General features: G+C 41.0%; 1 protein-coding gene across 1 annotated transcript in view; it reads right to left on the bottom strand.

The window, feature by feature from the left end:
• SLC39A9 (solute carrier family 39 member 9) overlaps nucleotides 1-16321 on the bottom strand; it is a 50498-nt gene extending 34177 nt beyond the window's left edge. Inside the window, exon 1 of the mRNA XM_005686014.3 lies at nucleotides 15535-16321. Within this exon, the coding sequence (XP_005686071.2) occupies nucleotides 15535-15648 (114 nt within the window). The 5' untranslated portion in view covers nucleotides 15649-16321. The remainder of the gene's footprint in view (nucleotides 1-15534) is intronic.

Below are 16326 nucleotides of genomic sequence, written 5' to 3' on the forward strand. Positions count from 1 at the left end.
TCACATCATATACACGAAAATTAATTCCTGATGGATTATACACCTAAATATAAAACCTAAAACTCAACGGCTGTTAGAAAAAAATATAGAAAATCTTGGCAATCTTGGAGTTGGCAAAGATTTCTCACAAGGACACAAAAAACAATTTTAAGAGAAAAAAATTCAACATCAGAATTTTAAATGTTTGCTGATCCATTAAGAAATGAATAGGCAAGCTACATACTGGAAGAAAGTACATATACCTGTATTGGAAATACATATATTTGTGGTGGGTGTTATGGTAACAATATGCACTCAGGCCCCTTCAGGTTGGAGACACCTGTTCCCCCAAGTGCTGGCAATGTTGCCTACTGATGGCTTTCAGCTAAGTCCCTTTGAGATACTGCCCTTGGGCCAAAGGGAACTAACTAACAAAGTCATATTCCTTCCCCTCGAGCAGTCCATATCCAGTGACTAGCCCAACTTGCTGCTATGCAGATACAGGTACAAAGCCTCAAGTCAGAATATCTCAGAAGGGCCATAAAGCTTCAGTGCCTTCTGTGGAGTGATCTGAGGCCTCCACTGCAACCAAATTACAGCTCAACTTCTTCACCTGCTTAATCCTGCTCATTCTTTCACAGGTGTTATTCCCTGGTGGCTCACGTGGCGGCCTGCAATGCAGGAGACCCAGGTTTGATCCCTGGGTCAGGAAGATCCTCTGGAGAAGGGAATGACTACCCACTCTAGTATTCTTGCCTGGAGAATTCCATGAACAGAGGAGTCTGATGGGCTACAGTCCATGGAGGTACAAAGAATCAGATATGACTGAGCAACTAACACTTGGTTATTCCCAAGACCACCACCCAATAAACTTCCTGTAAACCTTTCTGCAAATCTTCTTAGAGTCTGTATTCTGGGGAACCCAACCTAAGCCACTGACGAAGCACTTGCATTTGAAATATAAAGAATGATTACAACTCAGTAAGAGACAAAATTAAAGTTAAAAATTAAACATAGGTAAAACACTGAACAGATACTTCACAAAAGATATATGAATGGCCAGTAAGCCCATGAAAAGATAAAAGATGTTCAACATCATTAGTCATCATTAAAATGCAAACTTATACTATAATGAGATACTTCTTCACACCCACTAGAATGGCTAAGATTAAAGAGACCAACAACACTAAATGATGGCAAGGATACAGACCAACTGGAACTCCCACATGCTGTTGGGCAGAGCACAGAATGACACACTCACTTCAGAAAACGGGTAGTCTCTTATAGAGTTAAGCCAGCAATTCCACTTCTGGGTATTTACCAGGATGAATGAAAGCATATGTCTCCCCCAAAACTTGTATAAAAACGCTCATAGACACTTTACCAATATTAGCCATAAGAATACCACAGTTTATCCATTCTGCTATTGCTGGACATCTGATTCAGATTATGGCTAATGAGATCTGTGTTTGTTATTGTTTAGATTTCGCAAAGTCGTGTCTGACGCTTTTGTGACCCCATGGATTGTAGCCCACCAGGCTTCTCTGTCCATGGGATTTCCCAAGCAAGAATACTGGAGTGGGTTGCCATTTCCTTCTCTAGGGAATCTCCCTGACTTGGGGACCAAACTCAGGTCAGCCAATGCGTGTAGATTCTTTACCACTGAGCCATCAGGGAAGCCCAAGACCTGTATTACAATATCATTTAAAAGAGTCAGAAAAAAAAGAATTTGAGAATTTGGAAACAGAGATTTCTGAGGTAAACTTGAGTAAATCATCTCACTTTGTACTATTTCCTCAAAGGAAACGCAGTGTGAGCTAAAATTACTGTATTATGTTTTCAGTCTACTTTGAAATTAGAGTACATACATTTATTTACCAAATGAAGTTAAACCTCCTATGCTTAACTAAGTTATTTAACTAAGTTAGACAAACCTATGTTTGTTCTTGGAACTCCTTACACCAAAACTTTAAGTTCTGTGAAGGCAGAAACTTTTGTTTATAATTTACTGCTGAATACTTAGTTTATAGACTAGCATCTTGAAAAGTTATGACCAACCTAGAGAGTATATTCAAAAGCAGAGACATTACTTTGCCAACAAAGGTCCGTCTACTCAAGGCTATGGTTTTTCCTGTGGTCATGTATGGATGTGAGAGTTGGACTGTGAAGAAGGCTGAGCGCCGAAGAATTGATGCTTTTGAACTGTGGTGTTGGAGAAGACTCTTGAGAGTCCCTTGGACTGCAAGGAGATCCAACCAGTCCATTCTGAAGGAGATCAACCCTGGGATTTCTTCGGAAGGAATGATGCTAAAGCTGAAGCTCCAGTACTTTGGCCACCTCATGCGAAGAGCTGACTCATTGGAAAAGACTCTGATGCTGGGAGAGACTGGGGGCAGGAGAAAAAGGGGACAACCCAGGATGAGATGGCTGGATGGCATCATGGACTCGATGGACGTGAGTCTGAGTGAACTCCGGGAGTTGGTGATGGACAGGGAGGCCTGGCGTGCTGCGATTCATGGGGTCACAAAGAGTCGGACACGACTGAGCAACTGAACTGAACTGAACTGATCTGATCTTGACACATAATAGAGTCTTCCCTAAACATATACAAAGAGAATGAATTAAATACCCCGATTCATACAAGGCACTGGGGACTTGGTACCTGCCATTCAACTGGCCCTTAATATCAACAAATATATAAATGCTCTGGAACCTCTTTAGAACACTTGTGTTGGGAAATAGGCCTAACATGTCCCTTAAAAGTGTAACCATATCTAGAATTTTCAGTGGTTATTTGATTTCAGAATTTATCCTTTGGTTCAAGGGGTATTAAAGTACATAAAATAAGGACATAATAGGATTCCACCACAGTAAATGTGAGGCAACCCAGTCATTTGTCTCATTAATGCAAATACCTTAAATGACATCTTTTTTTTCCAAGGAGTTCAAAACCTGTTTCAATCTTCAGCACTGTTTCCATCACTATTTAGTCACTGCTTCAATCTCCAGCAAAGTGATATGAAGATTATTTATTGTACATAACTGATCAGCTTGATAAACGTACAGTAACTTTCTCACAGCCACCTAATTATAGAGGGACCACTTCTGAAGGAAACAAAATATCCAACAGTCAAAAAAATAAGCATAACTGCCATGGGTTATAGTTTCAATTTTTCTTTAAAAATTTTTTTAAACTACCTAAATCATTTTAGACTCAATTTATTTCAAGCACTTGAGATGTGGCTCCATGTTATTTGTACAGCTGTATTCTTTCACACAACTTCACAACTTGTTATTTAATCTCAGAACAGCATACATGTCAAAGTCAAAATGCTGACAAGTTATCTCCTTTGCTTATGGAAAATCACTGAAAAGCTATATTTAAATGAAGAAGTACAAATTTCACATGTGGTTCAAGATGAAGAGTTCCCAAAGCAATAATATCTGTTGAACAAGTGAAATATTTACTCAAGAGAGGCATGAACTGTGCAATGCCATTTGTCTGGTGTTATCTCATTTTACAACTTCACGTCTGTAGCTGACTAAGCCAAAGGACTGACCGGAAGTATTAATTAAAACAGCAGTTTGTACTCAGTGCCATTGAGCTATCAGCGTAGCGCAACTCTGAATTCAATTTAGTTTTCTTGGCAGATACAAAGGTAGTTAAATGGTTTTTCTTTCCTTGCCCACAAAAACAGTCAATAAATTGCTTGGTTCAACTAAATACATGCCAATAATTTTAAAAGCTTTTAATGCTGAAGATTGTTTATTTCAATCTCCCTTATACATGCTCAAGTTGTACTGAAAAACATCAACTGCACATTCCTAAAAAATGAAAGATGCATCTCTTATTATAAGACTGACCCCTTCAAAGCTGTAAGCACTGAAGGGATGAAATATCACGGGGCACAAAGTAACTCTTGTTGACGCAATAAAGGCTTTCTCCATATTCTTACAAATAAACCTGCTTCGAGGAGACACTTCCTGATGTCAGTTTACCTGCTACATGATCTGCTGCTAAGTGACAGTAATAGAACAACGATCAAGAAAACTCAAATATGAACTTGACTCTTCAAGTCCTGACAACTGAGACAAGATGTCTAAAAGCTTCCTGCCTCTAAGCCGTGGCTCTGTGACACTAAGCAAATTCAATATCCTTCTCTGGAAGACAGCATTGCCACTACTACTACTATCATGTAGGCATATGTTAGCACACTTAATACAGAGTAGCTGTCACTAGCACTCACCTCCAACCTCGCTGGGAGCATGCCGTAAATGCTTCTAAGCCCCTCCTCCGTAAGAATCACAATACAAAACCCAGATACTTGGATGGAAGTTCCAGTGAACAATGCTGCGGTGTTACCATTATGCCAGTGGCATACAGGTTTCCCTTTCCTAAATTTATTTGCATAGAGGTAATAACAAGCAATACTCCATTGATGCTACTTCTTCAATCTCGGAAAACAAGACCAAGTTGCTTTTCTTTTTGTATGAGTCCTTTCTAAAAATAAAACGAAATCTCATAAGACTGCTCAATGTGACGACAAAAACAAAAACACACTGATGCATGTGAAAGACCTGGGAAAACACTGAGAACGAATATTATTAATACACAAGAAGTTTGATTGAACTGAGAAAAAAATAATTTTTCTCTATCAAATTCAGTTCAGTTCAGTCGCTCAGTCATGTCCAACTCTTTGTGACTCCATGAATTGCAGCACGCCAGGCCTCCCTGTCCATCACCAACTCCCGGAGTTCACTCAGACTCACGTCCATCGAGTCAGTGATGCCATCCAGCCATCTCATCCTCTGCCGTCCCCTTCTCCTCCTGCCCCCAATCCCTCCCAGCATGAGTCTTTTCCAATGAGTCAACTCTTTGCATGAGGTGGCCAAAGTACTGAAGTTTCAGCTTTAGCATCATTCCTTCCAAAGAACACCCAGGACCGATCTCCTTTAGAATGGACTGGTTGGATCTCCTTGCAGTCCAAGGGACTCTCAAGAGTCTTCTCCAACACCACAGTTCAAAAGCATTGATTCTTCGGTGCTCAGCCTTCTTCACAGTGCAACTCTAACATCCATACATGACTACTGGAAAAACCATAGCCTTGACTAGACGGACCTTTGTTGGCAATGTCTCTGCTTTTGAATATGCTATCTAGGTTGGTCATAACTTTCCTTCCAAGGAGTGTCTTTTAATTTCATGGCTGCAATCACCATTTGCAGTGATTCTGAATCAAATTAGCAAAGTTTTAAAAATTAAAAATGATGGTACTCAGTGTTTGTGAGAATACAGTGTCATTTGCATTTGTTGGAAAAAATACATTAAGAAAACCTGGTAATATAGACTGAGACTCTTCTTGAGGATATTTATGCTGTTTAATCCTGTCATTCTACCCCTGAGGAAACAATCTGAAGTGTGGTCTTAGCATTATGCACAAAAATATCCATTCAACACTATTATCATTTAAAAAAACCCAACAGTATCATGGCAAAAACTTGAAAACAAATGCATAATAAGAATTTCTGTATATAAAATAACTTAACGTAATGAAGACATGAAAAAGTGCCTATAGGGAATTCTCTGGCTGTGTAATGGTTAGGATTACATTCTTTAACTGCCCAGGGGCTCCGGTTCAAACTCTGGTTTTCACAAGCCACAAGGTGTGGCCAAATGAGGCCAAAAGTGCCTAGAACAGGTTTTTAATGAAAATAATACCAGGTAAAAGAAGGGGGAATGCAAATATATATATATATGTATATACACACACACACGCACATACACACTACATAATCAACCATATTAAAAGTGCAAACAAACATGCAAAAAAAATGAATGCAAAGAAGCAATGTTACTAGTTACTAACTAGTTACTAACCAATGTTACTAGTGATTCTCCAGTGGGATAATATTTTCCTTTCACACGTTATCATGTTTTACAAATTTTCCACAAAGAGCCTCAATTATACAGCTAGGGTTAAAAATTTATTTAGAGGGTATAAAAATAGTGGCTTTGAACTTAATAAAGCTTGAGGCTCTTCCCTTTCAAGGTCACTGTTAAAATCATAGCAGAACTTAACACATAAGTTGATACTGCAGCTATTGTTATTATACTGTGGGATTAGAGAGCACAGTGCCCTTAATATGCAGATAGAGACGTTTTCCCCTTTTCAAAGTGGTTCTAAACAACGGTGCTTTGAAGTTTTGTAGCAATTTGAAATTTTTTCAGTCTCCCACTTGATGTCATGCTGAGACTTGTTTCCTCTACTTGCTGTCCCTCCCCTTCTATTGCTAGTTTGCTCTTTACTTCACACAGAGCTTACAAATCAGCAGTCCCGCCCATAAGTTTGAGACTGGCAGCTCATAAACATAGGTGTTTTTGACCCACACAGCAATGTAATAGTATCTGAATTAGCAACCAAAGTATAAAATTTAGAAGATTCAATATTTTCCACTTCTGAAAAGCAGGAAGATTTGGCAATGCCAGGGCTGGTGTCATTAAATGACACCTGCTCTTCTGTGCCACGGCTGACCACAGTTCTCATGACTCCCTGAGACCCCTAGGCACTGACCCTGGAGGTCAGCTGCCATATATTGTGACCATTTTATCTCACTCCAGGGCTGATTTACTGTTCAGTCTCAGTAGTTATATGATTTTATGACCCATTGTGTGTCTGCAACTCTATGGACTGTAGCCCATCAGGCTCCTCTGTCCATGGGACTTCCTAGGCAAGAATACTGGAGTGGGTTGTCATTTCCTCCCCCAGGGGATCTTCCTGACCCATGCATCAAACTTCCGTCTCCTGCATAGGCAGGCTGATTCTCTACCACAGAGTCACCTGGAAAGTCCCTATGACCCATTACCTTAGCTGTATTAGGGTTCAATTAAGAAATGAAAAACATAAAGTAATTTGAACCATAAAAGTTTAACAAAAAGAGGAATAAAAAGTTAAATACTGAGAAAAATACTATACAGCAGGGAGACCAGTGGAAAAGCCCTGGCCTCTCCAAAAAAAACATTCATGGTGACCTGGAAAGACAACCCCGAAGCAAGACCTTTCGGATTCCAAATTGCAGAGAAGTTTCACGATTTGGGGTAGGGAAGGGAGGAGTTTACCCATTATTAGAAGTCTATTCCAAAAGAAAGGTTTTAAAATTATAATTTAGAAGACTTCCCTGGTGGCTCAGACAGTAAAGCGTCTGCCTACAATGCGGGAGACCTGGGTTCAATCCCCGGGTAGAACAAAGTTATAAAAATGAAAATCTTTAGAAAGTTTTCACAATCAATACTGAGAATAATCCTCAATGTTTTCTAAAGTTCTTATGTTCTAGATACATTGTTAAGCCCTGTGCTTATGTTATTTCCTTACATCCTCACAACAATCCTACAAGGCCATTTAACAGAAGAGAATTGGATGTTAAACAGTTTGCGCAACACTGATTTTGAACTACACAGTCTCAGTTCATTTTGAAATAAGAGGCTGCCGTCTATGGAGTCACACAGAGTCGGACAAGACTGAAGTGACTTAGCAGCAACTTAGCAGCAGCAGCATTACTAATTACCTTAAAAACTTTATTGAGATAGGAGTAACACTACTTTCATCTGGATATCTATGGATCTATACTAGTTTAACACATGAAAAAATGTGGCATTATAACCCAAAATGGTCTGCAACAAGTATAGGCTGTAGTAAAAAAATCCGCCTGCCAATGCAGGAGGCAGCCTGAAATGTAGGACCTGCGGGTTCAATGCTTGGGTCAGAAAGATCCTCTGGGGAAGGAAATGGCAACCACTTCAGCATTCTTGCCTGGGAAACCCCACAGGCAGAGAAGCCTAGTGGGCTACAGTCCACGGGGTCACAAAGGGTCAGACATGGCTAAGCCACTAAAACCACCACCACCAAGTACAACATGAGAGAAGTCGTTGAAACATTTTATAGCAATATGATCATTACAACTATAGGAGTAGTTATACGTCTGTTAAATCTCACGATACTACACCTGGGCTTGTATTTTGTATGCCTTTTTTTCCATTTTATTTTCACAAGTATACTGCTCTGCAAAGGAATGGAAGTTAAAGATAAAACTGGTCAAGCAACAGAGTTTGAGGAGTGCTGCCCTAGAGCTCTGGGCAAATGCTTTGCTTTCTGTTACCAGCTCTGTTACAAAGAGGAGACATGCTCAGGTAAATGATAATCCTCAGATCATTGATCTAAAATCTCACTCTAGCCATCTGAACTTCACTCATCAGAGCACCTGATGAGCTGCGGTTATCCTAGATAATGTTTCACAGGTGGCTCAGCAGTAAATAATGTGCCTGCAATGCAGCGGGTGCAGGTTTGATCCCTGGTTCAGGAAGGTCCCCTGGAGAAGGTAACCCACTCCTGTCCATGGGGTCAAAAAGAGTCAGACACGACTTAGCGACTAAACAACAACAAATAGTTAAGTTACAGGAGCTCAACCTACTTATATAGCATTTTCACTTAGAGCCAAAGAAAACCGCTCAACATCTGAATCTTAAAAACACAATGTAGTTGCTAAACTAGTGTGTCCAATTCCTTTATCCAACAAAACCTCATTTGTATAAAGCATGTTTCAGCTGCTTTTACAAGTTTCATTTTTCTCCTGCTCATATGCTGGAGAAGAAAATAACTTGATTCAGTTCAGTCCAGTCGCTCAATCGTGTCCAACTCTTTGCAACCCCATGAATCGCAGCACGCCAGGCCTCCCTGTTCATCACCATCACCTGGAGTTCACTCAGACTCACGTCCATTGAGTCCGTGAGGCCATCCAGCTAGCTCATCCTCGGTATTCCCTTCTCCTCCTCCCCCAATCCCTCCCAGCATCAGAGTTTTTTCCAATGAGTCAACTCTTCGCATGAGGTGGCCAAAGTACTGGAGTTTCAGCTTTAGCATCATTCCTTCCAAAGAAATCCCAGGGCTGATCTCCTTCAGAATGGACTGGTTGGATCTCCTTGCAGTCCAAGGGACTCTCAAGAGTCTTCTCCAACACCACAGTTTAAAACCATCAATTCTTCGGTGCTCAGCTTTCTTCACAGTCCAACTCTCACATCCATACATGAACACAGGAAAAACCATAGCCTTGACTAGACGGACTTTAGTCGGCAAAGTAATGTCTCTGCTTTTGAATATGCTATCTAGGTTGGTCATAACTTTTCTTCCAAGGAGTAAGCGTCTTTTAATTTCACGGCTGCAGTCACCATCTGCAGTGATTCTGGAGCCCAGAAAAATAAAGTCTGACACCATTTCCACTGTTTCCCCATCTATTTCCCATGAAGTGATGGGATCAGATGCCATGATCTTCGTTTTCTGAATGTTGAGCTTTAGGCCAACTTTTTCGCTCTCCTCTTTCACTTTCATCAAGAGGCTTTTTAGCTCCTCTTCACTTTCTGCCATAAGGGTGGTGTCATCTGCATATCTGAGGTTATTGATATTTCTCCTGGCAATCTTGATTCCAGCTTGTGTTTCTTCCAGTCCAGCATTTCTCATGATGTACTCTGCATAGAAGTGAAATAAGCAGGGTTGACAATATACAGCCTTGACATACTCCTTTTCCTATTTGGAACCAGTCTGTTGTTCCATGTCCAGTTCTAACTGCTGCTTCCTGACCTGCATACAGATTTCTCAAGAGGCAGGTTAGGTGGTCTGGTATTCCCATCTCTTTGAGAGTTTTCCACACTTTATTGTGATCCACACAGTCAAAGGCTTTGGCATAGTCAATAAAGCAGAAATAGATGTTTTTCTGGAACTCTCTTGCTTTTTCCATGATTCAGGGGATGTTGGCAATTTGATCTCTGGTTCCTCTGCCTTTTCTAAAAACAGCTTGAATGTCAGGGAGTTCACGGTTCATGTATTGCTGAAGCCTGGCTTGGAGAATTTTGAGCATTACTTTACTAGCATGTGAGATGAGTGCAATTGTGTGGTAGTTTGAACATTCTTTGCAATGGCCTTTCTTTGGGATTGGAATGAAAACTGACCTTTTCCAGTCCTGTGGCCACTGCTGAGTCTTCCAAATTTGCTGGCATATTGAGTGCAGCACTTTCACAGCATCATCTTTCAGGATTTGAAAGAGCTCAACTGGAATTCCATCACCTCCACTAGCTTTGTTTGTAGTGATGCTTTCTAAGGCCCACTTGACTTCACATTCCAAGATGTCTGGTTCTAGATTAGTGATCACATCATCATGACTATCTGGGTCGTGAAGATCTTTTTTGTACAGTTCTTCTGTGTATTCTTGCCACCTCTTCTTAATATCTTCTGCTTCTGTTAGGTCCATACCATTTCTGTGCTTTATCAAGCCCATCTTTGCATGAAATGTTCCCTTGGTATCTCTAATTTTCTTGAAGAGATCTCTAGTCTTTCCCATTCTGTTGTTTTCCTCTATTTCTTTGTATTGATTGCTGAAGAAGGCTTTCTTATCTCTTCTTGCTATTCTTTGGAACTCTGCATTTAGATGCCTATATCTTTCCTTTTCTCCTTTGCTTTTCGCCTCTCTTCTCTTCACAGCCATTTGTAAGGCTTCCCCAGACAGCCATTTTGCTTTTTTGCATTTCTTTTCCATGGAGATGGTCTTGATCCCTGTCTCCTGCACAATGTCACACCTCTGTCCATAGTTCATCAGGCACTCTATCTATCAGATCTAGGCCCTTAAATCTATTTCTCACTTCCACTGTATAATCATAAGGGATTTGATTTAGGTCATACCTGAATGGTCTAGTGGTTTTCCCTACTTTCTTCAGTTTAAGTCTGAATTTTGGTAATAAGGAGTTCATGATCTGAGCCACAGTCAGCTCCTGGTCTTGTTTTTGTTGACTGTATAGAGCTTCTCCATCTTTGGCGGCAAAGAATATAATCAATCTGATTTCAGTGTTGACCATCTGGTGATGTCCATGTGTAGAGTCTTCTCTTGTGTTGTTGGAAGAGGGTGTTTGCTATGACCAGTGCATTTTCTTGGCAAAATTCGATTAGTCTTTGCCCTGCTTCATTCCGCATTCCAAGGCCAAATTTGCCTGTTACTCCAGGTGTTTCTTGACTTCCTACTATTGCATTCCAGTCCCTATAATGAAAAGGACATCTTTTTGGGGTGTTAGTTCTAAAAGGTCTTGTAGGTCTTCATAAAACCGTTCAACTTCAGCTTCTTCAGCGTTGCTGGTTGGGGCATAGACTTGGATAACTGTGATATTGAATGGTTTTCCTTGGAGACGAACAGAGATCATTCTGTCATTTTTGAGATTGCATCCAAGTACTGCATTTCGGACTCTTTTTTTGACCATGATGGCTACTCCGTTTCTTCTAGGGATTCCTGCCCGCAGTAGTAGATATAATGGTTATCCGAGTTAAATTCACCCATTCCAGTCCATTTTAGTTTGCTGATTGCTAGAATGTTGACGTTCATCCTTGCCATCTCTTGTTTGACCACTTCCAATTTGCCTTGATTCATGGACCTGACATTCCAGGTTCCTATGCAATATTGCTCTTTACAGCATCGGATCTTGCTTCTATCACCAGTCACATCCACAACTGGGTATTGTTTTTGCTTTGGCTCCATCCCTTCGTTCTTTCTGTAGTTATTTCTCCTCTGACCTCCAGTAGCATATTGGGCACCTAATGACCTGGGGAGTTCCTCTTTTGGTATCCTATCATATTGCCTTTTCATATTGTTCATGGGGTTCTCAAGGCAAGAATACTGAAGTGGCTTGCCATTCCCTTCTCCAGTGGACCATGTTCTGTCAGACCTCTCCACCATGACCCGCCTGTCTTGGGTTGCCCCACAGGCATGGCTTGGTTTCATTGAGTTAGACAAGGCTGTGGTCCTAGTGTGGTTAGATTGACTAGTTTTCTGTGAGTATGGTTTCAGTGTGTCTGCCCTCTGATGCCCTCTTGCAACACCTACCATCTTACTTGGGTTTCTCTTACCTTGGACATGTGGGTATCTCTTCACGGCTGCTTATCAGTCCCATATAAATGCATCTGAGAATCAGAGATTTTGTTCCTTTATTTTAGAAATCAGTTAGGCATACATGTGTGCTGAGACACTTCAGTAGTGTCCAACTCTTTGTGACCCTATGGACTGTGGCCTGCCAGGCTCCTCTGTCTGTGAATTCTCCAGGCAAGATTACTGGAGTGGTTGCCATGCCCTCCTCCAGGGGATCTTCCCAACCCAGGGACCAAACCTGAGTCTCTTTATGTCTTCTGCACTGGCAGGTGGGTTCTTTACCATTAGCGCCATCTGTGAAGCCCCATTTAGGCATAAGGAAGTTACAAAACCATGAGTCAAGAAAGTTGGTCTGGGGACAAGGCATGTTGGAGAAAGTGACTAAGAAATCACTGCCACACATACCTCGTGATGGTCAGATATGGCGGACCGATACCACTGCTACAGTAATTTCAGACCACTTGACTTTATCTCATTTCTAAATACTAACCCTGCCATCATTAATGGCTTTATTGATCTTTTGTTCCTGCTCTGAGAAATTCTGAAGAAAAAAGTGCTGAAAGACAAAGTAGTAGTTAGATTAAGAATATGAATAAAAACTATATCTTCTCATATAAATGAAAGTTAACTACAAGATAAATTAGATTTATTGGTCCTTTTATTTATAATAACTCCAGTCCCAAAGAAAAGCTACACTTCCTTAAAAAGAAAAATTGTTTAGTCAATGTAGGAATTTGGGGAGCTATTCGCTAAGAATAGAAACTCTGTTTCTTGGTCTCCATGAATGAAGTTCATTTTTTACAGATTTATTATCTACTAGTTTCATGATACATTGATTTATAATAACAGTATAATATCTGGGAAAAAATGCTAATTCCTAGGAGACAAAAATCACCAGCTGAATTCTAAAAGGTCTTTGACTAAGTTATATATAACTTTAATTTTTTTATCCTAACAGCTTAAAATGCATTGGTCCTGGTGTAATAATGAACAGATATGAATGGTGATTATAGCATTTCAAGAACTATAGCTGGAAAAAGACCACCTGACCATCAATTTAGAAAGCCATAAATGACATACCATACTAATTATCTTTATTAATGGCCTAGTTAATTATACCACTCATAGACACATTTCCTTCAGTGAGAAAAGAGGATAGCATATACCTGCATATTGCAACGGAGAAGGCAATGGCAACCCACTCCAGTACTCTTGCCTGGAAAATCCCATGGACGGAGGAGCCTGGTAGGCTGCAGTCCATGGGGTCGCTAGGAGTCAGACACGACTGAGCGACTTCACTTTGACTTTTCACTTTCATGCATTGGAGAAGGAAATGGCAACCCACTCCAGTGTTCTTGCCTGGGGAATCCCAGGGACGGGGGAGCCTGGTGGGCTGCCGTCTATGGGGTCGAACAGAGTCGGACACGATTGAAGCGACTTAGCAGCAGCAGCAGCAACATATTGCAAAAATCATTGAAGACAGTTTGAGAAAATACTGAAACTGGAAAAAGTCTAGGAATTTTATAGAAATAAAAAGTTTTATCAGTCTTTTATTTGAATTAATTATAATTCTTCATAAATGTTATCTCTACTGAGGCTTTAAATATACAAACCAATTTAAACTTCACAAATGTCAGCCCTAATAATGTCAACTCAATTCTAATGTAATTAGAAGACTCAGTCCCTGGTGACTCAGTGTTAAAGAATCCTCCTGCAGTACTGGAAACCCAGGTTCAATCCCAGGATCAGGAAGACCCCCTGGAGAAGGAAATGGCAACCCACTCCAATATTCTTGCCTGGAGAATTCCATGGACAGGGGAGCCTGGTGGGCTACAGTCCATGGGGTTGCCAAGAGCCAGACACGACTGAGCAACTGAAACTCTTACTTATTTTTCATGATTTAGTCAGAGGAGAGACAGCACACTCACAAAGTAGTGGGCAGGCAGGTAGCTCAAATGAGTGAAGTAGGCTTCACAGCCAAGAAGGACCATGACAATCTACCACTACTCAGCTCTAGCCAACTGTTACTTTGAGGAATAAAGACAAAAAAACAGTAACAATAAAATCGACACTCTGCTAATCTAAAGTAAATCCAGGGACTTTTCTGGTGGCCTTGTGGTTGAAGCTTCATGCTTCCAATGCAGGGGACCCGGGTTCGATCCCTGGTCAGGGAACTAGATCCCACATAACACAACTGAAAAAAAAAAAAAAAATCCCACACACTGCAGCTAAAGACCCTGCAAGCCACAACTAAGACCTGGTGCAGCCAAATAAACAAACATGTCTGCAGGCTAGATTTGGTACATGGACTACTGGGTGGCTAAGAACTGTTCTGAGCCAGAATAATCTACACCAGCCCTGATTCTAACACATTTCATAAACTTGTCCAAGTTACATAATTTAAGTCTCAGTCTCCTCATCTGTACCTGTTTTTTTTTTTTTAATGAAATTAGGTAATGTATATGCTCAAAAAATTGTAGCTCAAAGTTATCATTAGATGCTAAAAAAACCAAAAACAAAAAGGAAATAGATAAAGAGCAGTAGCAATTTAAGTCCCCCTTCTATCTGACCGTGGGGTTTATTTCTCAAACTCCTAACACCTAGTCCCAACTTTTTTCTCACCCACAGGCTATTTTCTTTACCACCAATGCCTTCTCCTCCCTCAGGTTAACTCAAGGCCTACCTCACAGCTCGTCTATACCCTTCCTTTACTTCAGACCATTCTCCACTTCCCTTTTCTTTGCAAGCACTTTCAGGACTGACATTGAAACTATCTTACTGTTGGACATCAAGGTATAATTAAGAAATCCTGAGTGCAGTAGTTTTTCTCCCCTAATCTTTGAGCACTGTGCAAGCTGTGAACTCCTTACCACAGCCCAAAGAATCCATCTGCACTTTCATTGAACAATGCTTTCATCTATATTTCTTCCCTGTTAATGTTCACTCAAGTGATAATAAAGAACCAAAGAAATTAAAACAAAATGTCAAACCATACTAACAAAAAAATTCACTTCTAAGCAAATAAATTTGAAAACAACTTCAAAAACCTATCCAATGTTCTTCTTTAAAAGGAAGTTTGAGTTAAGAACAATTTAGTTTCCTTACTTCATTCTAATTACAGGTATCCCCCCCCCCAAACAAAACAAAACAAAACCACCTTTTCCCAAAAAGCTATGCCTGATTTTCTCAAAAAGAAATTATATTGACTTCAGCTCATATGAACAAACAATATTCTTCATGTATATTTTGACAACAATCCAGAACCTTGATTCTTTGAAACTTCTTGGTATCAAAATAACATTACGGTGTCTTTCCCGGAAAATGTAGAGTCGCAAATTTTGGTATGCAATTTCAGGAAGTTCAGAGTATCCAAGGATCTTCAGTGGATCCACCACTCCCCGCCCCTACCCTTCTCCGTTAAGAATTCGTGCTAAATAAGAGGTTTGTTTCTATTATTAAATGTTTTGCATCTTCTGCAAAAAGTCATCCTTAAGAAAACCTTTAGCTCTGCTATTAAATGGGGAAGCAGCTTCCCTTTCAATTGTCACTACTTCCTAGCTGCCATCCTGACAGCTGATAGAAAATAGAAAATTGAGCGCTTACCTCCGAGAAATTAACAGCCAAAGGAATGATTCCAGCCACGTAACAGCCCACCAACATAGCCAGAGACAGCAGGCTAATGGAGATGAAATCATCCATTCTGCCTTCTTTATTCATCCAATACCACTAGTCTATAATTTTTCGGGAGCTCAGGTCCTTAAACACGTGTGACTGTTCCAAGGGAACAGGTGGACTTTCCAGTTCTTCCGTCCTCCCCACCGGCAGATGCGTTCACGAGGCACTTCTCTCTTGAACCTATCTGTAAAGAGCCCCCTTTTCGCTGATACTAGAGACAACTTTCAGCAATCTTAGGTCCCAGCCCGCAAGTTTTCATATACCAGTCACTGGATTCCCATGGGTTAACAGAGATGAGAAGTCAATGGGAAACTATACGAAGGAGCTATTGGTTCAATCGTCGGAATACGGGCAGCACAATGGGCCTATTTCCTCCACAAGCAATGTGCCCGATGGCAGCAAGAAAAGGACGAAAACCCCAGTGAACTAGTTCGTTCTCCCTGCTCCCTTATCTCCCTGGGGCACCCCGCAGGTGATCGCCCCCCCAGCTCCGGGACCAGCCCACCAACCACGGCAAACTCTCCTCCGAGTCTAGAGTGAGGAAAGGCGTCCTGCAGGCCGGTAATGGCGGGTCGTGGGGTTCAGCAGTGAAGCTGATACAAAGCTGTCTCTACCCTATACCCAGTGCTGCCCGTGTTACTCCACTCCGAGGGGCCTTGACCCGGAGCCACCGATACTACAGCTGCCATGGCCGCCAAGTGGCACCTCTTCATTACATCC

Source organism: Capra hircus, chromosome 10 (assembly GCF_001704415.2).
Source record: "Capra hircus breed San Clemente chromosome 10, ASM170441v1, whole genome shotgun sequence".
Classification (NCBI taxonomy): domain Eukaryota; kingdom Metazoa; phylum Chordata; class Mammalia; order Artiodactyla; family Bovidae; genus Capra; species Capra hircus.